General features: G+C 48.6%; 1 protein-coding gene across 1 annotated transcript in view; it reads left to right on the forward strand.

The window, feature by feature from the left end:
- LOC144767712 (phospholipase A2 inhibitor and Ly6/PLAUR domain-containing protein-like) overlaps positions 1-10,311 on the forward strand; it is a 102,983-nt gene extending 92,672 nt beyond the window's left edge. The window contains exon 5 of the mRNA XM_078651102.1: positions 10,156-10,311. Within this exon, the coding sequence (XP_078507228.1) occupies positions 10,156-10,286 (131 nt within the window). The 3' untranslated portion in view covers positions 10,287-10,311. The remainder of the gene's footprint in view (positions 1-10,155) is intronic.
- Positions 10,312-23,344: the final 13,033 nt, after the last annotated feature.

Below are 23,344 nucleotides of genomic sequence, written 5' to 3' on the forward strand. Positions count from 1 at the left end.
TATATAATGTGTACTGCAGGCATGGGGTAATGGTGCTGAGCTTCAAGTAACTGATTTGATTGTTTCACATATGACTGATCTGCCCGCACAAAAACTTTTAAACTGGTGGCAGGCACTTTTTAATTGAAAATTTCAGCTGCTGTCTGCCCTGCTAGAAGATCCAATCAGTGATGAGGATGACGCCATGGGTGTTCCTGGCCTCCCACTCCCTCATGGTCAAGAGATGGACTGCTACTGTGTTATAGCTAAATGCTTTTACATATAGCAATTTTCTACGGGAGTGCAATGGGAGAGGCGTAGGCTCAAGTGGAGCAGCTCTCTGACAGAATCAGACTCACAGATTTTAGGACCCCAGATGACGCAACTTCCCTACTGAGATTGAGTGAAATTTGTAAGCTTATGTTTTCCTCCCCAAGGAATTTATTCTTAATAGAATTTAGACCATTCCCATGAGGAAGAAAGAGGCCCTATGCTACACCTGGTGAGTGGCCATGTGTGCCCTATCCTGGGCCACCAAAACTGGATGTAGAACCCCCATCTGGATGGCCAGGTCACTCTACAAAAATAAATTGTTATTTCTAAAAGGGAACCTTTTTAAATGGGACTCTATTCTAAGTACCAACAAATGCAAGTATTATTGTTCTTTTTGGCGCAACATCGCTAATGAGGACTTTGGCACCCATGCCCCATTGGATAGTAACATTTCTGCTGTTGCTTGGGTTGAGAATTTCACCCAGTTATATTCGGGAGCTGTCGACCAGGGATTGTCCCAGGCTGCCCTTTATACCCAAGCCACCGGGGTGGCAAGTACTAACTCCTTCCGAAATGTATGGCTGAGCATTCCATTTAGTCGCTGACGCAAACAGCCCACAGTATTTCCAACAGTGAGATCTCCAAAGCATTAGACTGGATCGTGCCAAATAAAGTCCTAGGTTTGGATAAGATGGCAGGTGATCTTTTCAAGACCTACGGAGATGTAGTGAGTCCTTATTTTTCTCTGTTCTTTAGTGCTATAGAGGTCGGTGCATCTATGCCTTCCACTAGAGCAGTGGCTGAAATTAACCCAATTTTTAAAACGTGTTCTAGGTCCCTACCCTCTAACTACAGACCAATCAGCCTCATTGATAATTCATAATAATTGTTTTGTCAGATAATTTTTAATAGGTTTAATGTACTAACTTCCTTGCAGGTGGGTTTCACTGATGGCTTAGAACAATTGACCAGGTATTCCGCCTGCAATTGTTATACTTGAAATACATTCACGTAGGGGGCAGCAGACTTTGTTATATTTTTGTACCTTCAGTATGCTTTTGATCTAGCGCCCAGAGAATCTCTGTGGAAGGTATTGGCAGAGATGGAGGTCCGGGAGTTTCTAATAGAAGTTTTAACTAGACTACATTCGACAAATTATGCGGATCCCAGGGTGATTTAATGCATCCCATCCCGTATCACCAGGGAGTAAGGCGGGAGTGAGTGTTGGTTCCTACCCTCTTTCTCTTATGTATTAATGATTTAGTATCACAGCTTAAGAAATGTGAGAGTGACACCCTACGTAGTGCCAGGGTCGTAACCCTATTGTTTGCAGACAATACCCTTTTATTATCGAAATCCCCTATAGGGATCTAGATTCTCTGAGTTGTTTTGGTCATTCTGCAAGCAGTATATGCTGAAGATTAACCTTAGCAAGACAAAATGCATGGTTTCCAACTCCTGGCCAACTACCCATGCAAACCTGACTCAGAGTGGCTCTTGAAAGAGTTCGGATGTTCATTTATCTGGGGGTTACGCTCACAGAACGATTTGATTGATTACCCCATATTCAGATGCGTGGGCTCAAACTACATTGTGGGGGTATTTTGAGGGCTCCTTTTCTCATCAGTTGACTCCAGCTCTTGAAATCTACAAAGCTCAGTCACTAGGAGCCATTCTGTACAGTGGAGAGCTTTTGGGCTTCCAAGACACTAGACCTTAGAGATAAAAGAAGATTGTTTTTATGAGGTACCTAAGTAGCTTACCAGCTTGCACCCCGCTTGTCTCCCTACATCTATATTATTGCCTTAGACACATCAATGACACAGTTGGGTTAATACGGCTTTTGTGCTGGCTGAGACTCTGAAGGCCATATGTACAAGCCCCTATCGCCACCACAACATCAGTTTTTTCAACGTTGTGGTGGCGATAGGGGCTTAGCCTTATTTACAAGGCAGTGTTAACCAACTTAATGTAAATAAAGCCCTTTTCACACTATTGTTAGTGTGAAAGGTGTGGGCAATGGGTGTTGTGGTGGGCATTCCACAGCAAAACCCATTGATGTTGATGTTGCCCCTTATGTACAAGGGCAGCGTGCATAGGAGGCAGTGCCAAAATTAAGACCAGGAAATACTTTTTTGCTTTTTCCATGTGTGTTGCCTTGTGCAGCACACATGGAAAAATCCAAATGCCATGGCTTGGTTATGTACAGCAAGGTCCCCCTTCCTGCACCTAAACAATCTCTAAAAAAATGCCATTTTGTGACTTTCATGTGCCCGCATAAAAGTGACAAAATGGCATTTTAGGGTTGTTTATATGCAGGAAGGGACACCTTCCTACACATAAATAGTCCTCCCTTACACTGTGGTGCAAGGGTACCTGCAATGGCTCTACACTGCTAAGTGTACCATCAGTGCAGGGGGAAATGCAAAGCCACACCATATCCTTGTAAATGTGGTGTACCCTTGTGTTTCTGAAGTGGTGGAGTGAGGCGTTAAGCCATGACGGCTAACGCCCCACTCTGCCACTTCCTTGTACATATCCCCCTGAGTTACCCCAGAACTCGTGACATTGCATATGGCCATAGATGAACTGTAGGATTGCCTGACTTCAGACAATGTAAGATTCGCTGGGCCAGATTGGGTAGAAGAATCTTCGGTTTTCTCCAGCCGATGCTGGGTTAATTTTAAATCTGAACTAAAAGGGACCTATTGGCATTATACTGACAACCAAACTCTATACCCTCTTATGGCCAGTTCTCTTACTGTGTCTTTTTTAGAGTTCAAAGTAGATTACCACCTGGAAGCATTCTTGAATGAGATCAAACCCCCCTTTGTAATGCCTTTCTATGTTATGCATGTAAAGGGGCCTTATTTACAAAGTGGCCTTAGGCCAGAAAAAGTGACTTAATACCACTTTATAAATATGGAGAAGGGCATATCGCCACCAGAACATCGCTAAAAGTGATGTTCTGGTGGTGATATCTTCTTGTAAATATGCCCCTCTGTGTTTTGTAGGCAGAAAGGGTGCTCAAGATGGGGGAGCAGACATTGAGAACTGGGACAGTGGTTGATGAAGCAGGCAAATTAATGTCCATAGGCAAGTTGGTTTCTAATAATTCTGTATGTTATTTTTCATGACAAATTGCTTTGTGGCACATATTGAGAAGCTTACTACATCCTTCCTTATGCTTTAAGTAATCAGAGAAATTACTTGGTTCCTGCAGAGCTGCTCCAGAAATAACCTATTTCGGGCTCTCATCATTTCTACTTTGGACTATTGCAATTCTCTTTTGTAGGATTGTCGGCTATCTCCTCTATCAATCAATCAATCAATCAATCAGTACATTTATATAGCGCGCTACTCACCCACGAGGGTCTCAAGGCGCTGGGGTGGGGTTGCTGCTACTGCTCGAATAGCCAGGTCTTTAGGTGTTTCCTGAAGGTGAGATGGTCCTGTGTCAGTCGTAGGTGTGCGGGGAGGGAGTTCAGTGTTTTGGCTGCCAGGTAGGAGAACGATCTTCCTCCGGTGGTGGTCCTGCGTATCTGTGGAACGTTGGCAAGGGCGAGGTTGGCGGAGCGGAGCTGGAGGGTGGGGATGTAGAACGAGAGGCGGCTGTTGAGGTATTCGGGGCCCATGCCATGGAGCCGTGTGCGTGGGTGAGGAGTCTGAACGTGATCCTTTAGCTGATGGGGAGGAAGTACAGGTTTCTCAGGTGTGCGGATATGTGGCTGTGGCGAGGGATGTAAAGGATGAGTTGTGCGGAGGCGTTCTGTATGCGTTGGAGTCGTTTCTGAAGTTTGGCAGTGGTTCCGGCATATAGCGCGTTTCCGTAGTCTAGTCGGCTGGTGACGATGGCCTGGGTGACGGTCTTTCTGGTTTTGGTGGGGATCCACCTGAAGATTTACCGGAGCATGCACAGGGTGTTAAAGCAAGAGGATGAGATGGCATTGACTTGCTTGGTCATCGTGAGGGAGGAGTCCAGGATGAATCCCAGGTTGCGTGTGTGGTTCGTGGGTGTCGGTACGGTTCCCAGTGCTGTGAGCCACCAGGAGTTGTCCCAGGCGGATGGGGATTGTCCGAGGATGAGGACTTCCATCTTGTCTGAGTTCAGCTTCAGGCGACTGAGCTTCATCCATTCTGCGACGTCTTTAATCCCTTCCTGGCGTTTGGTTTTGGCGGTGGCTGGGTGTTTCGTGAGGGAGAATATAAGCTGGGTGTCGTCGGCGTAGGAGATGATGTTGATGTTGTGTTTGCGTGCGATGGCAACGAGGGGGCTCATGTAGATATTGAAGAGGGTTGGGCTGAGCGAGGATCCTTGGGCTACACCGCAGATGATCTTGGTGGCCTCTGAGCGGAAGGGGGGGAGGCGGACTCTCGGGGTTCTGTCGGAGAGGAACAAGGTGATCCAGTCCAGGGCCTTTCCTTGGATTCCAGTGTTGAAGAGAAGGGTTATTAGGGTGCGATGGCATACAGTGTCAAAGGCTGCCGAAAGGTCTAGGAGGATGAGAGCGGTTGTTTCTCCATTGTCCAACAGGGTCCTGATGTCGTTGGTGGCTGCGATGAGGGCGGTCTCGGTGCTGTGGTTGGCTCGAAATCCGGACTGGGACGGGTCGAGCGAGTTGTTTGCCTCGAGCAATGCAGACAGGTGTTTATTGACGGTCTTCTCGATGACTTTAGCCGGGAAGGGCAGAAGAGAGATGGGGCAAAATGTCTTGAGGTCTTTGGGGTCCGGTGTGGGTTTCTTCAGAAGGGCATTGATTTCTGCGTGCTTCCAGCTCTCAGGGAAGGTGGCTGACGTGAAGGAGTTGTTTATAACGTGAAGGAGGTGGGGTGCGATGATGATGTCAGCTTTGTTGAAGATATGATGTGGGCATGGGTCAGAAGGAGAGCCAGAGTGGATGGTGTTCATGATGTAGGTGGTGTCTTCAGTGCTGATGGGGGTCCAGGCGCTGAGGGTGTCAAGGTTGGCACTCTGCAGGATCCGTTCGCCGTTATAAAGCTCCACCTCCGGACCTCCCGAACACCCTGATATGTAAACACAGGGTGTTCAAGTGATACGGTGAGGGAAAAAACTCCAAAGGGGAAAAAACCGGGAAAGGAAAGGAAGGGGACTGCTGGGAAAGGGAAGCTGTAAAACAAAGTGCATACAGGTTAATACAATTCCTCAAGCCTACTCTCATTAAATTCTCGCTAAATAGAAAGGAGTGTCACCTGCCCTGTTTATGCTTCTGAGTTTCCAACCAGCAACATACTCCTTACACCTTCCTTCCTTAAACAACATAAAAACCACCATTAGTTTTATACTGTTTATCTTAACATGATACGAAGTATGAAACACTAAGGAAATGGTACATACCCCTGGGGAATTAACCACCCCGACATAAAGCAGCCATAGTTAGTTTAAGCACTAGCGTGACTACAGATCCTCTCCTTTTTGGTAAGTGATTCAATGTCATCAAAACAACTCCAAAGGTGATTCACAAGCAAAACGATATAGATTTCCTCATTCACACCGATGGGAAACAAAAGTGCAAAGAAAAGTAATAAGACACACCAAACACGGCAGGGCGTAGTTCCAGCACTACCGCCGCCCGCTTTGGTATTTGTAATCCAAGATAGAGCTTCAGACGTCATGAATTCATGACTGCAATGCGGAGGAGCCCCCCCTGCATTCCGCCACTGGACGGACCACCGGTCCACTAATAACAGCGTAATTCTCTTTCAACTCCTCCCTCACGGAGACTTGCTTAAAAGAGCCCAAAACAAAACTAGAACAGAATATTTTGCAAAGTCCAAGAGCTAACCGCTCTTTAACAATCCCAGCAACGCACTAAACAGGAAACGCTGGACCGTTACCGGATCGAAGTTCTTCTCAGCCTGCAGTAGTTCAAGGAGACAGCCTCTAGGAAACCAACTGAGAATGCCGGCCAGCGCTCCCGCAGGTACATGGGTCAAAATCAAGTACACTCACTCCCCAGTCCGGACTCACTATATCCCGCAGCAGCAAAGGCTCATGGGAGAAGTAGTCTGAGGCTCGGTTATCATGGGATATGTAGTTCGGTAGGCGCGAGTCTAAATCCCAACAGAGGGTGGTGGTGGGCGTCGTTGGTTCGGTGACTCGAGGTGAAGTCTGGGGTCCGAATCTGTCATGTATGTCTGCGATCTTGCGGTGGAAGTACGTGGTGAGAGAGTTGCAGAGATTTTGTGACGGTGTGATGTCATTGTTGTTGGCGTTAGGGTTGGAGAGCTATTTGACGATGCTGAAGAGTTCCTTGCTGTTGTGGGTGTTGCTGTCGAGCCGCTTTTTGAACGATGACCTTTTGGTGGTGCGAATCAGCTGGAGGTGTCCGCGAGTGGCGTAATTGAGGGCTGTCATGTTTTCTGTAGTACGTTCGTGACGCCAGGTTTTTTCGAGGGTACGGCAGGATTTCTTTAATTCTTTGAGGGCATCTGTGAACCATGAGGTTTTCCTGTTGCCCGTCATGCAAGGGGTTTTCTTCAGTGGGGCGAGGTCGTCGGCGCAGTTGGTGATCCACTGTGCGAGGTTGTGGGCTGCGCCGTTGGTTGGCTGCCGGGTTCAGGCTCAGAGATGAAAGGAGCTGGTCTGTGGTGATTTTGCTCCAGCTTCTGTGGGGGATTTGTTGCGTACGGTGGTGGGATGTATTCTTTTGGAAGGTGAAGTGGATGCATCTGTGGTCGGTCCAGTATAGTCCGGTGGAGTGGCTGTAGGAGACGTGGTTGCTAGCGGAGAAGATGGGGTCGAGCGTGTGGCCAGCGAGGTGGGTGGGGGTGTTCACCAGTTGCTTGAGTCCGAGGTTGGCGAGGTTGTCGAGCAGGGTGGTGGTGTTGTTGTCGCTGTTGTCCTCCAGGTGAAAGTTCAGGTCCCCTAAGAGGATGTATTCTGGTGAGGCTAGGGCGTGCGGGCTGATGAAGTCGGTGATGGTTTCGCTGATTTGTGTGCGCGGAACCGGGGGTCTGTATATGAGTGTTCCTCTAACGGTGGTCTTGGGGTTGGTGTGAATCTGGAAGTGTAGGTGTTCGGCGGCGGAGAGTGTGTCTTCGGTGTTGGTCATGATGCTGATGGTGTTCTTGAAGACGAAGGCAATTCCTCCTCCGGTTTGGTTGATGCGGTTCTTCCGGGTGATCTTGTAGCCTTCCGGGATGGCTATGGCGATGTCGGGGGCCGAGGAGGCGTTTGTCCAGGTTTCCGTGAGAAAGGCGATGTCTGGTGCTGTTGTGTCGAGGAGGTCCCAAGGTTCGATGGCGTACATGTGGACAGACCGGGTGTTGAGGAGGATGCTTTTGAGGTGATTGTTGTCGTTGCTTGGTCCAGCGGGCGGGGGAAGGTTCGGAGGCAGGTGAATTTGAAGGCTTGGCAGATGAAGGATCCCTGGGTGCGCCTTGGGGTGGCTCGGTAGCAGGTAGGTGGTCGTCCGGTGTTGAGTGCGTTGAGGGCAGCGGGGTCGTATCTCAGTCAATGCTTCTGGCTCATGCGGGGGCCAGGGCTACTGGGACAGGGGCGGACAGGCGCAGATGGGCTTGCCTACGGCACGCCAGGGGCGCGCCCACTGCGCGCGGTCGCTGCGCGGCCTCCATGTGAAGGGCAGAGTGAGGGAGGAGCAGCTGGGAGGTGGGAGCAGGGCGGCCAATGGGAGTCGAGGGGGCGGGGCCGCAGGGCGCAGCACCGGGGGAGAAACAGTGGGGGAAACGGAGGCAGCGGGGACAGCGAGAAAGGGGGCACAAATGTGGAAACAGAGCACAGGGGTACAAAAGGGTACAAAAGGCAAGAGTGGCACAGGGGGGCAATCAAGGGAGCAATAACAACAACAACCAAGACGAGCAGACAATCAAGAACGGCAAACACAGTACTTAACCTGGTTAGAGGCGGCTAAGAAGTGCGGCAGTGGCAGCAGGAACCAGGACACACAGGGGGCTGGCTGGCGGTGAGGGGAGCGAGCTACCTGGTGGCAGGGTCAAAGGTCGCTCTCTCTACTGCTGCGCAGCCTCTATATGAGGGGCAGAGGGAGGGAGGAGCAGCAGTGAGTTGGGAGCGGGGCGGCCAATGGGAGTCGAGGGGGCCGGGCCGCAGGGAAGCAGCAATGGGGGAGAAACGGCGGGGGAAACGGAGTTAGCGGGGACAGGGAGAAAGGGGGCACACATGTGGAAACAGAGCACAGGGGTACAAAAGGGTACAAAAGGCAAGAGTGGCACAGGGGGGCAATCAAGGGATTAATAACAACAACAACCAAGACGAGCAGACAATCAAGAATGGCAAACACAGCACTTAGCCGGGTTAGAGGGCAGCGGTGGCAGCAGAAACCAGAACACACAGGGGGCTGCGTGGCGGTGAGATTTCTATCCATCTTCCTCTCCTTGACTGGCTCCCTATGAGCAAGTGTTGATTATTGAAGATCTTATGTTACTGAGCCATATACAGCCTCACCACTGACAGTTACTTGGCTTCTCTTTTCTAAACCCATTCTGCTACTAGATACCTCCAATCCAGATCTTTACATTATACTTCCCTACTAGACAAAAATATACATTTAACATAGTCTGGTTCCCTTGTAGAACCCTCCTTGTAAAATAAAAATCATAATCTAAAAAACTGCAAACAAATACGCCCCAACAGCAGACTAGAGAAAAGCAGGTTTTGCACCCAAACAGAGAAAGCCACTAGCAGCCTGATCAGAATGGTCTAAACTGTCTAAAATATATTCTAATTGGTTGAAAGCATGCCCAATCAGAATTGTTGGAAGATGATGTTGTTGAAGAATCTGATTGACAAAGCATTCACTCAATCAGAACAAGGCCCTGCAGTCGCAGCATTTTCAATGGCTACTGGTAGCCGGTAGGAACAGCTGTGGCATGGACTACTTGGGGATGGAAAAAATGTAGTCATCTGTAGATTGGTGTGAGATGCTCCTCCTATTATATTTGATTGCCTGGTAAGCCAAAATGGACCCCTCCCCCAAGATTTGCTTTTTCTTACCATGAACTAATAACAATAAAAAGGTCTTGAGCCCCCATAGGTACAATGGGTGTCACAGAACACGGAACAATAAACAATGGTTCAGTAAATGCTACCCTGAACAGTCACAGCAGCTATAGTACTACAAAACAAATATAAAAAATTATGCTTTGATAACCACGTACCATGTTAATACCCCTCTAAATGTACCTGCTGTCTTTCCACTTAAATATACATCACTGATATCCTTATATCTCAGCGTCCTGGCTGTTGGGCACCTGTCCTCACTTATTGCTGAGGAAGGTTACACTCTTAAATTGTATGATTAGTCAAGCACATGATGCCTTAATTCAAAAATATTCCTTCTGCTTACCTGAGAAAATGTAAGATGGACTTTAAAATGAGGTTCCTTATTTGTTTCAACTTTTGGTTTCTGGTTTTATTGCCCAATTCAGCCTTCTGAAAGCTTATTCGATCGATCCAAACACAAACGACACAAGTGTCAGCTTAAAGATTTTAAGAATGTAGAATGTGGTACGATGAACAAATAATGAGCAAATAATATAATACTGAAGTCACTTATTGCAGCAAAAGTGTTCATTCTAGAAATATGTTATTTTTGCCCTGAGAAATTTACCCATCTGGGTATGAGGTTCCCACCAAGTGTTGTCAATATCACAATATGTTCTCTTAATAGGTTCTTAGTATCACAACTGAACAGAAATAAGTTAATTGTTTGGTGCCTTCCTTTTGTAGAAAAAAAGTCTCAGTTCAATCATCAAAAATGCATGTTATGTGATGTGCAACTTTTCATACTCACACTATATCTCAACCGGTCAAACAATGCATGTTATGCAGAGTTCTACAGTTTTATGAACTTACAAAGTACACTAGAGGATGGGAAACTGATTTGTGTTGTCTTTGTGTTTCAGGTAAGCCGGTGAAAAGGTATAGCATGAGAGGGTGTGCTACCACGGATGCCTGTGATGTCGGACTTCTCAGCATGGTGTCATCTAAATCACATCATTTTGATTTAAAGTGTATTGCTTCCAATAAAGTTTAAAATGGCCGTAGAAGTCTACAACCCATCCTTTTCTCAGCCTTGTTAATCCTAGGTAGCATCATCAATATTTCACTGTGGCCACGGAAACCATCTAATGAAGAGAGTCAGGTTTTATGAACAGTACCACAATTTGAACTAACCACATCTTCTTGTCCCCATCCAGGGTACACATAATGAGGCCAAAGTGATGCTCATTGTAAAGACACCATGCTGTTTGTGGGCCAGTCCCACTTCCATTGGGCCAGCTTTGTCTGTAGGTTGGGTTCCACCTTTAGGCACATTGAGTATTTATTATATGTATGCATATATGTATGTCACTTTATAGAAATGAAATGGAGTGATGTGGATGGCACAGTTTGACGGTACTGAGGGGACAGAAAAAGAGGATATGGGATCTTTAGAGCAAGGATACAGCCCTGAGTGGTGAACCTTTAAAAGCCATAAAGAAGACAGCCACCAGGAGCATTATAGTTAACATGTATATGATTAGTCAAAACTTAAGCATGTTATTTTAGTACTGTACAATATTTGTGATGTACTTGGTCCCAGAGGTCTCAGGGGAGCCGCTGGGTGCATGGTTTGACCAATGAATCAGACTTCAAAGGAGTTTAACTTCCTACTGACATTGTATCTGAGACACATGAGTATTTGAAAGAGGGGTACCATGGCTGATCAGGGCCGGACTGGCCATAGCGGGCACCGTGGTCGGGAGGAGAGGGGGTAGGAGTTCCGCATAAGTGTGCAATTGTTCTTGGCAATAGATAAGGTCTTGAAGCCAATCCTTACATTTTGGTGTCCTCCCTCTTCCCCATCTGCAAGCGATCCTTCTCTTCACAAGGAGAAGTGCGAGGGATGCGTGTCTGCAGATTTTGGTAGCAAGAGGTTCAGTGTATCTTAAGAGTGTTGTCAGGGGGTCATCGGGAACATGCAGCCCTGTCATGTGGTCTAATGCCGCGAGTAACTCCGTCCAGAAGCAGCGAACGGGTGGACAGTCCCAGGCGATGTAGTAGAGACGATGGATATATTTATAATGAATGATTCAAAATGTGCTGTTTGCAATGATATCTCCAGTCTGTCTGCAGCAAAAGGACCACTGTTAGTCAGTTAAGGGATGCCTTAATTCGTCCTCTCATCTGCCCTTAGCTAGGGGAGGTTCATATTCTCTGTCTTTTTGTACTGTGCTGTAAAGTAGTGATATAACGTGGGAGGCAGCGGTTTGTTGTAGAAGGACATGTAGGGGAACAAGATGGGAGGATCCTGTGGGAATCAGGGGGTTAGTGCTTTGACATCACCTAACATAGTAGAAATGTAAAGTTTCCCCCAGGTTTTATTGACAGCTTTCGGAGGAGCCTGTGACACCTGCCTTCTTGTGTAACTGGGATATCCTGTCTAGTGGACAGGGTCACAAGGGGGAGTTCAGCAGAGCGCATTGTGTGAGGATTGCTAGGTCTTGCCATGCGCTGGTGGTGCATTGTACAGTGGTGGAGGCAAGAAACCTTGGGACTACAGGGGTGCTTAGGTAGGCAGTGCATGGGGTCGGGGTCATATATCCATCCTCAATCGCCAGGTGTGGCACATAGGGTGGGTTATCCAATATGAGGCAAAATGAGCTTGGGCACAGGTAAAGTATAACTCCAGGTCCGGTATTTCAAATCCGCCTACCCAGAAGGGTCGCATGAGAATGTCCCACCGAAGTCTGGCTATTTGTCCTCCCCAAGTGAGTTTTTAGAATGTCCCACCGAAGTCTGGCTATTTTTCCTCCCCAAGTGAGTTTCATAAGTAGGCTTTTAATGATCGAGAAAAAGTGTCGGCTGGGGGAGTAGGGAATATTGACAAACAGATATAATAGTTTGGGTAATATTACCATTTTTATGAGAGCGGCCCTGCCAGTTATGGACAGGGCAAAAAACACAGTTGATGGACAGAATGTAGAACAATGTCATACATTCATCCCAGTACAAGGATCTGGGCCTAAATCCATCATTTTTTTGCACTCCACACCACCCTGGATTAGACACTGGCTATATGCAAATCAGCTCTAACCCTGTGCCACATGGGAACAGTCCAGTCCGAACTACCAAGCCATGTCTTTCCCAGACCGGAATCAAGCATCCAAGGACCGGTTTCTGGCTATCAGCCTTCACCAGCCTGGATAGCTTGACTCCAGTGGTGTGGAGAGCCTGGGACTCACGTCTGAGCATACCCAGCCCACTCGGGGTGAAAAGTGCAAAAAACACAGTTGATGGAAAGAATGTAGAACAATGTCATACATTCACCCCAGTACAAGGATCTGGGCCTAAATCCATCGTTTTTTTGCACTCCACACCACCCTGGGTTAGACACTGGCTATATGCAAATCAGCTCTGACCCTGTGCCTCATGGGAACAGTCCAGTCCGAACTACCAAGCCATGTCTTTCCCAGACCGGAATCAAGCATCCAAGGACCGGTTTCTGGCTATCAGCCTTCATCAGCCTGGATAGCTTGACTCCAGTGGTGTGGAGAGCCTGGGACTCACGTCTGAGCATACCCAGCCCACTCGGGGTGAAAATTGCAAAAAACACAGTTGATGGACAGAATGTAGAACAATGTCATACATTCAGCCCAGTACAAGGATCTGGGCCTAAATCCATCATTTTTTGCACTCCACACCATCCTGGGTTAGACACTGGCTATATGCAAATCAGCTCTGACCCAGTGCCTCATGGGAACAGTCCAGTCCGAACTACCAAGCCATGTCTTTCCCAGACCGGAATCAAGCATCCAGGGACCGGTTTCTGGCTATCAGCCTTCATCAGCCTGGATAGCTTGACTCCAGTGGTGTGGAGAACCTGGGACTCACGTCTGAGCATACCCAGCCCACTCGGGGTGAAAATTGCAAAAAACACTGTTGATTGACAGAATGTAGAACAATGTCATACATTCACCCCAGTACAAGGATCTGGGCCTAAATCCATCATTTTTTTGCACTCCACACCACCCTGGGTTAGACACTGGCTATATGCAAATCAGCTCTGACCCTGTGCCTCATGGGAACAGTCCAGTCCGAACTACCAAGCCAAGTCTTTCCCAGACCGGAATCAAGCATCCAAGGACCGGTTTCTGGCTATCATCCTTCATCAGCCTGGATAGCTTGACTCCAGTGGTGTGGAGAGCCTGGGACTCACGTCTGAGCATACCCCGCCCACTCGGGGTGAAAATTGCAAAAAACACAGTTGATGGACAGAATGTAGAACAATGTCATACATTCACCCCAGTACAAGGATCTGGGCCTAAATTCATCGTTTTTTTGCACTCCACACCACCCTGGGTTAGACACTGGCTATATGCAAATCAGCTCTGACCCTATGCCTCATGGGAACAGTCCAGTCCGAACTACCAAGCCATGTCTTTCCCAGATCGGAATCAAGCATCCAGGGACCGGTTTCTGGCTATCAGCCTTCATCAGCCTGGATAGCTTGACTCCAGTGGTGTGGAGAACCTGGGACTCAAGTCTGAGCACACCCAGCCCACTCGGGGTGAATATTGCAAAAAACACTGTTGATGGATAGAATGTAGAACAATGTCATACATTCACCCCAGTACAAGGATCTGGGCCTAAATCCATCGTTTTTTTGCACTCCACGCCACCCTGGGTTAGACACTGGCTATATGCAAATCAGCTCTGACCCTTTGCCTCATGGGAACAGTCCAGTCCGAACTACCAAGCAATGTCTTTCCCAGACCGGAATCAAGCATCCAAGGACCGGTTTCTGGCTATCAGCCTTCATCAGCCTGGATAGCTTGACTCCAGTGGTGTGGAGAGCCTGGGACTCACGTCTGAGCATACCCAGCCCACTCGGGGTGAAAATTGCAAAAAACACAGTTGATGGATAGAATGTAGAACAATGTCATACATTCACCCCAGTACAAGGATCTGGGCCTAAATCCATCGTTTTTTTGCACTCCACGCCACCCTGGGTTAGACACTGGCTATATGCAAATCAGCTCTGACCCTTTGCCTCATGGGAACAGTCCAGTCCGAACTACCAAGCAATGTCTTTCCCAGACCGGAATCAAGCATCCAAGGACCGGTTTCTGGCTATCAGCCTTCATCAGCCTGGATAGCTTGACTCCAGTGGTGTGGAGAGCCTGGGACTCACGTCTGAGCATACCCAGCCCACTCGGGGTGAAAATTGCAAAAAACACAGTTGATGGACAGAATGTAGAACAATGTCATACATTCACCCCAGTACAAGGATCTGGGCCTAAATCCATCGATTTTTTTGCACTCCACACCACCCTGGGTTAGACACTGGCTATATGCAAATCAGCTCTGACCCTGTGACTCATGGGAACGGTCCAGTCCGAACTACCAAGCCATGTCTTTCCCAGACCGGAATCAAGCATCCAAGGACCGGTTTCTGGCTATCAGCCTTCATCAGCCTGGATAGCTTGACTCCAGTGGTGTGGAGGTGCCTGGGACTCACGTCTGAGCATACCCAGCCCACTCGGGGTGAAAATTGCAAAAAACACAGTTGATGGACAGAATGTAGAACAATGTCATACATTCACCCCAGTACAAGGATCTGGGCCTAAATCCATCGTTTTTTTGCACTCCACACCACCCTGTGTTAGACACTGGCTATATGCAAATCAGCTCTGACCCTGTGCCTCATGGGAACAGTCCAGTCCGAACTACCAAGCCATGTCTTTCCCAGACCGGAATCAAGCATCCAAGGACCGGTTTCTGGCTATCAGCCTTCACCAGCCTGGATAGCTTGACTCCAGTGGTGTGGAGAGCCTGGGACTCACGTCTGAGCATACCCAGCCCACTCGGGGTGAAAAGTGCAAAAAACACAGTTGATGGACAGAATGTAGAACAATGTCATACATTCACCCCAGTACAAGGATCTGGGCCTAAATCCATCATTTTTTTACACTCCACACCACCCTGGGTTAGACACTGGCTATATGCAAATCAGCTCTGACCCTGTGCCTCATGGGAACAGTCCAGTCCGAACTACCAAGCCATGTCTTTCCCAGACCGGAATCAAGCATCCAAGGACCGGTTTCTGGCTATCAGCCTTCATCAGCCTGGATAGCTTGACTCCAGTGGTGTGGAGAGCCTGGGACTCACGTCTGAGCATACCCAGCCCACTCGGGGTGAAAATTGCAAAAAACACAGTTGATGGACAGAATTTAGAACAATGTCATACATTCACCCCAGTACAAGGATCTGGGCCTAAATCCATCATTTTTTTGCACTCCACACCACCCTGGGTTAGACAATGGCTATATGCAAATCAGCTCTGACCATGTGCCTCATGGGAACAGTCCAGTCCGAACTACCAAGCCATGTCTTTCCCAGACCGGAATCAAGCATCCAAGGACCAGTTTCTGGCTATCAGCCTTCATCAGCCTGGATAGCTTGACTCCAGTGGTGTGGAGGTGCCTGGGACTCACGTCTGAGCATACCCAGCCCACTCGGGGTGAAAATTGCAAAAAACACAGTTGATGGACAGAATGTAGAACAATGTCATACATTCAGCCCAGTACAAGGATCTGGGCCTAAATCCATCGTTTTTTGCACTCCACACCATCCTGGGTTAGACACTGGCTATATGCAAATCAGCTCTGACCCAGTGCCTCATGGGAACAGTCCAGTCCGAACTACCAAGCCATGTCTTTCCCAGACCGGAATCAAGCATCCAGGGACCGGTTTCTGGCTATCAGCCTTCATCAGCCTGGATAGCTTGACTCCAGTGGTGTGGAGAACCTGGGACTCACGTCTGAGCATACCCAGCCCACTCGGGGTGAAAATTGCAAAAAACACTGTTGATGGACAGAATGTAGAACAATGTCATACATTCACCCCAGTACAAGGATCTGGGCCTAAATCCATCGTTTTTTTGCACTCCACACCACCCTTGGTTAGACACTGGCTATATGCAAATCAGCTCTGACCCTGTGCCTCATGGGAACAGTCCAGTCCGAACTACCAAGCCATGTCTTTCCCAGACCGGAATCAAGCATCCAAGGACCGGTTTCTGGCTATCAGCCTTCATCAGCCTGGATAGCTTGACTCTAGTGGTGTGGAGAGCCTGGGACTCACGTCTGAGCATACCCAGCCCACTCGGGGTGAAAATTGCAAAAAACACAGTTGATGGACAGAATGTAGAACAATGTCATACATTCACCCCAGTACAAGGATCTGGGCCTAAATCCATCGTTTTTTTGCACTCCACACCACCCTGGGTTAGACAATGGCTATATGCAAATCAGCTCTGACCCTGTGCCTCATGGGAACAGTCCAGTCCGAACTACCAAGCCATGTCTTTCCCAGACCGGAATCAAGCATCCAAGGACCGGTTTCTGGCTATCATCCTTCATCAGCCTGGATAGCTTTACTCCAGTGGTGTGGAGAGCCTGGGACTCACGTCTGAGCATACCCCGCCCACTCGGGGTGAAAATTGCAAAAAACACAGTTGATGGACAGAATGTAGAACAATGTCATACATTCACCCCAGTACAAGGATCTGGGCCTAAATTCATCGTTTTTTTGCACTCCACACCACCCTGGGTTAGACACTGGCTATATGCAAATCAGCTCTGACCCTATGCCTCATGGGAACAGTCCAGTCCGAACTACCAAGCTATGTCTTTCCCAGATCGGAATCAAGCATCCAGGGACCGGTTTCTGGCTATCAGCCTTCATCAGCCTGGATAGCTTGACTCCAGTGGTGTGGAGAACCTGGGACTCAGGTCTGAGCACACCCAGCCCACTCGGGGTGAATATTGCAAAAAACACTGTTGATGGATAGAATGTAGAACAATGTCATACATTCACCCCAGTACAAGGATCTGGGCCTAAATCCATCGTTTTTTTGCACTCCACGCCACCCTGGGTTAGACACTGGCTATATGCAAATCAGCTCTGACCCTTTGCCTCATGGGAACAGTCCAGTCCGAACTACCAAGCAATGTCTTTCCCAGACCGGATCTAAGCATCCAAGGACCGGTTTCTGGCTATCAGCCTTCATCAGCCTGGATAGCTTGACTCCAGTGGTGTGGAGAGCCTGGGACTCACGTCTGAGCATACCCAGCCCTCTCGGGGTGAAAATTGCAAAAAACACAGTTGATGGACAGAATGTAGAACAATGTCATACATTCACCCCAGTACAAGGATCTGGGCCTAAATCCATCGATTTTTTTGCACTCCACACCACCCTGGGTTAGACACTGGCTATATGCAAATCAGCTCTGACCCTGTGACTCATGGGAACGGTCCAGTCCGAACTACCAAGCCATGTCTTTCCCAGACCGGAATCAAGCATCCAAGGACCGGTTTCTGGCTATCAGCCTTCATCAGCCTGGATATCTTGACTCCAGTGGTGTGGAGGTGCCTGGGACTCACGTCTGAGCATACCCAGCCCACTCGGGGTGAAAATTGCAAAAAACACAGTTGATGGACAGAATGTAGAACAATGTCATACATTCAGCCCAGTACAAGGATCTGGGCCTAAATCCATGCACTCCACACCATCCTGGGTTAGACACTGGCTATATGCAAATCAGCTCTGACCCAGTGCCTCATGGGAACAGTCCAGTCCGAACTACCAAGCCATGTCTTTCCCAGACCGGAATCAAGCATCCAAGGACCGGTTTCTGGCTATCAGCCTTCATCAGCCTGGATAGCTTGACTCCAGTGGTGTGGAGAGCCTGGGACTCACGTCTGAGCATACCCAGCCCACTTGGGGTGAAAATTGCAAAAAACACAGTTGATGGACAGAATATAGAACAGTGTCATACATTCACCCCAGTACAAGGATCTGGGCCTAAATCCATCGTTTTTTTGCATTCCACACCACCCTGGGTTAGACACTGGCTATATGCAAATCAGCTCTGACCCTGTGCCTCATGGGAACAGTCCAGTCCGAACTACCAAGCCATGTCTTTCCCAGACCGGAATCAAGCATCCAAGGACCGGTTTCTGGCTATCAGCCTTCATCAGCCTGGATAGCTTGACTCCAGTGGTGTGGAGAGACGGGGACTCACGTCTGAGCATGCCCAGCCCATTCGGGGTGAAAATTGCAAAAAACACAGTTGATGGACAGAATGTAGAACAATGTCATACATTCACCCCAGTACAAGGATCTGGGCCTAAATCCATCGTTTTTTTGCACTCCACACCACCCTGGGATAGACACTGGCTATATGCAAATCAGCTCTGACCCTGTGCCTCATGGGAACAGTGCAGTCCGAACTACCAAGCCATGTCTTTCCCAGACCGGAATCAAGCATCCAAGGACCGGTTTCTGGCTATCGGCCTTCATCAGCCTGGATAGCTTGACTCCAGTGGTGTGGAGAGCCTGGAACTCACGTCTGAGCATACCCAGCCCACTCAGGGTGAAAATTGCAAAAAACACAGTTGATGGACAGAATGTAGAACAATGTCATACATTCACCCCAGTACGAGGATCTGGGCCTAAATCCATCGTTTGTTTGCACTCCACACCACCCTGGGTTAGACACTGGCTATATGCAAATCAGCTCTGACCCTGTGCCTCATGGGAACAGTCCAGTCCGAACTACCAAGCCATGTCTTTCCCAGACCGGAATCAAGCATCCAAGGACCGGTTTCTGGCTATCAGCCTTCATCAGCCTGGATAGCTTGACTCCAGTGGTGTGGAGAGCCTGGGACTCACGTCTGAGCATACCCAGCCCACTCGGGGTGAAAATTGCAAAAAACACAGTTGATGGACAGAATGTAGAACAATGTCATACATTCACCCCAGTACAAGGATCTGGGCCTAAATCCATCGTTTTTTTGCACTCCACACCACCCTGGGTTAGACACTGGCTATATGCAAATCAGCTCTGACCCTATTGCCTCATGGGAACAGTCCAGTCCGAACTACCAAGCCATGTCTTTCCCAGACCGGTATCAAGCATCCAGGGACCGGTTTCTGGCTATCAGCCTTCATCAGCCTGGATAGCTTGACTCCAGTGGTGTGGAGAACCTGGGACTCACGTCTGAGCACACCCAGCCCACTCGGGGTGAATATTGCAAAAAACACAGTTGATGGACAGAATGTAGAACAATGTCATACATTCACCCCAGTACAAGGATCTGGGCCTAAATCCATCGATTTTTTTGCACTCCACACCACCCTGGGTTAGACACTGGCTATATGCAAATCAGCTCTGACCCTGTGACTCATGGGAACAGTCCAGTCCGAACTACCAAGCCATGTCTTTCCCAGACCGGAATCAAGCATCCAAGGACCGGTTTCTGGCTATCAGCCTTCATCAGCCTGGATAGCTTGACTCCAGTGGTGTGGAGAGCCTGGGACTCACGTCTGAGCATACCCAGCCCACTCGGGGTGAAAATTGCAAAAAACACAGTTGATGGACAGAATGTAGAACAATGTCATACATTCTTCCCAGTACAAGGATCTGGGCCTAAATCCATCATTTTTTTGCACTACACACCACCCTGGGTTAGACACTAGCTATATGCAAATCAGCTCTGACCATGTGCCTCATGGGAACAGTCCAGTCCGAACTACCAAGCCATGTCTTTCCCAGACCGGAATCAAGCATCCAAGGACCGGTTTCTGGCTATCAGCCTTCAGCAGCCTGGATAGCTTGACTTCAGTGGTGTGGAGAGCCTGGGACTCACGTCTGAGCATACCCAGCCCACTCGGGGTGAAAATTGCAAAAAACACAGTTGATGGACAGAATGTAGAACAATGTCATACATTCACCCCAGTACAAGGATCTGGGCCTAAATCCATCGTTTTTTTGCACTCCACACCACCCTGGGTTAGACACTGGCTATATGCAAATCAGCTCTGACCCTGTGCCTCATGGGAACAGTCCAGTCCGAACTACCAAGCCATGTCTTTCCCAGACCGGAATCAAGCATCCAAGGACCGGTTTCTGGCTATCAGCCTTCATCAGCCTGGATAGCTTGACTCCAGTGGTGTGGAAAGCCTGGGACTCACTTTTGAGCATACCCAGCCCACTCGGGGTGAAAATTGCAAAAAACACAGTTGATGGACAGAATGTAGAACAATGTCATACATTCACCACAGTACAAGGATCTGGGCCTAAATACATTGTTTTTTTGCACTCCACACCACCCTGGGTTAGACACTGGCTATATGCAAATCAGCTCTGACCCTGTGCCTCATGGGAACAGTCCAGTCCGAACTACCAAGCCATGTCTTTCCCAGACCGGAATCAAGCATCCAAGGACCGGTTTCTGGCTATCAGCCTTCATCAGCCTGGATAGCTTGACTCCAGTGGTGTGGAAAGCCTGGGACTCACTTTTGAGCATACCCAGCCCACTCGGGGTGAAAATTGCAAAAAACACAGTTGATGGACAGAATGTAGAACAATGTCATACATTCACCCCAGTACAAGGATCTGGGCCTAAATCCATCATTTTTTTGCACTCCACACCACCCTGGGTTAGACAATGGCTATATGCAAATCAGCTCTGACCCTGTGCCTCATGGGAACAGTCCAGTCCGAACTACCAAGCACATCTTTCCCAGACCGGAATCAAGCATCCAAGCACCGGTTTCTGGCTATCATCCTTCATCAGCCTGGATAGCTTGACTCCAGTGGTGTGGAGAGCCTGGGACTCACGTCTGAGCATACCCAGCCCACTCGGGTGAAAATTGCAAAAAACACAGTTGATGGACAGAATGTAGAACAATGTCATACATTCACCCCAGTACAAGGATCTGGGCCTAAATCCATCGTTTTTTGCACTCCACACCACCCTGGGTTAGACACTGGCTATATGCAAATCAGCTCTGACCCTGTGCCTCATAGGAACAGTCCAGTCCGAACTACCAAGCCATGTCTTTCCCAGACCGGAATCAAGCATCCAAGGACCGGTTTCTGGCTATCATCCTTCATCAGCCTGGATAGCTTGACTCCAGTGGTGTGGAGAGCCTGGGACTCACGTCTGAGCATACCCCGCCCACTCGGGGTGAAAATTGCAAAAAACACAGTTGATGGACAGAATGTAGAACAAAGTCATACATTCACCCCAGTACAAGGATCTGGGCCTAAATCCATCGTTTTTTTGCACTCCACACCACCCTGGGTTAGACACTGGCTATATGCAAATCAGCTCTGACCCTGTGCCTCATGGGAACAGTCCAGTCCGAACTACCAAGCCATGTCTTTCCCAGACCGGAATCAAGCATCCAAGGACCGGTTTCTGGCTATCCGCCTTCATCAGCCTGGATAGCTTGACTCCAGTGGTGTGGAAAGCCTGGGACTCACTTTTGAGCATACCCAGCCCACTCGGGGTGAAAATTGCAAAAAACACAGTTGATGGACAGAATGTAGAACAATGTCATACAATCACCCCAGTACAAGGATCTGGGCCTAAATCCATCATTTTTTTGCACTCCACACCACCCTGGGTTAGACACTGGCTATATGCAAATCAGCTCTGACCCTGGGCCTCATGGGAACAGTCCAGTCCGGACTACCAAGCCATGTCTTTCCCAGACCGGAATCAAGCATCCAAGGACCGGTTTCTGGCTATCATCCTTCATCAGCCTGGATAGCTTGACTCCAGTTGTGTGGAAAGCCTGGGACTCACTTTTGAGCATACCCAGCCCACTCGGGGTGAAAATTGCAAAAGACACAGTTGATGGACAGAATGTAGAACAATGTCATACATTCACCCCAGTACAAGGATCTGGGCCTAAATTCATCGTTTTTTTGCACTCCACACCACCCTGGGTTAGACACTGGCTATATGCAAATCAGCTCTGACCCTATGCCTCATGGGAACAGTCCAGTCCGAACTACCAAGCCATGTCTTTCCCAGACCGGAATCAAGCATCCAGGGACCGGTTTCTGGCTATCAGCCTTCATCAGCCTGGATAGCTTGACTCCAGTGGTGTGGAGAACCTGGGACTCACGTCTGAGCACACCCAGCCCACTCGGGGTGAATATTGCAAAAAACACTGTTGATGGACAGAATGTAGAACAATGTCATACATTCACCCCAGTACAAGGATCTGGGCCTAAATCCATCGTTTTTTTTGCACTCCACACCACCCTGGGTTAGACACTGGCTATATGCAAATCAGCTCTGACCCTGTGACTCATGGGAACAGTCCAGTCCGAACTACCAAGCCATGTCTTTCCCAGACCGGAATCAAGCATCCAAGGACCGGTTTCTGGCTATCAGCTTTCATCAGCCTGGATAGCTTGACTCCAGTGGTGTGGAGGTGCCTGGTACTCACGTCTGAGCATACCCAGCCCACTCGGGGTGAAAATTGCAAAAAACACAGTTGATGGACAGAATGTAGAACAATGTCATACATTCAGCCCAGTACAAGGATCTGGGCCTAAATTCATCGTTTTTTTGCACTCCACACCACCCTGGGTTAGACACTGGCTATATGCAAATCAGCTCTGACCCTATGCCTCATGGGAACAGTCCAGTCCGAACTACCAAGCCATGTCTTTCCCAGACCGGAATCAAGCATCCAGGGACCGGTTTCTGGCTATCAGCCTTCATCAGCCTGGATAGCTTGATTCCAATGGTGTGGAAAGCCTGGGACTCACTTTTGAGCATACCCAGCCCACTCGGGGTGAAAATTGCAAAAAACACAGTTGATGGACAGAATGTAGAATAATGTCATACATTCACCCCAGTACAAGGATCTGGGCCTAAATCCATCGTTTTTTTGCACTCCACACCACCCTGGGTTAGACACTGGCTATATGCAAATCAGCTCTGACCCTGTGCCTCATGGGAACAGTCCAGTCCGAACTACCAAGCCATGTCTTTCCCAGACCGGAATCAAGCATCCAAGGACCGGTTTCTGGCTATTAGCCTTCATCAGCCTGGATAGCTTGACTCCAGTGGTGTGGAAAGCCTGGGACTCACTTTTGAGCATACCCAGCCCACTCGGGGTGAAAATTGCAAAAAAACACAGTTGATGGACAGAATGTACAACAATGTCATACATTCACCCCAGTACAAGGATCTGGGCCTAAATCCATCGTTTTTTTGCACTCCACACCACCCTGGGTT

Source organism: Lissotriton helveticus, chromosome 7, assembly GCF_964261635.1.
Source record: "Lissotriton helveticus chromosome 7, aLisHel1.1, whole genome shotgun sequence".
Classification (NCBI taxonomy): Eukaryota; Metazoa; Chordata; class Amphibia; order Caudata; family Salamandridae; genus Lissotriton; species Lissotriton helveticus.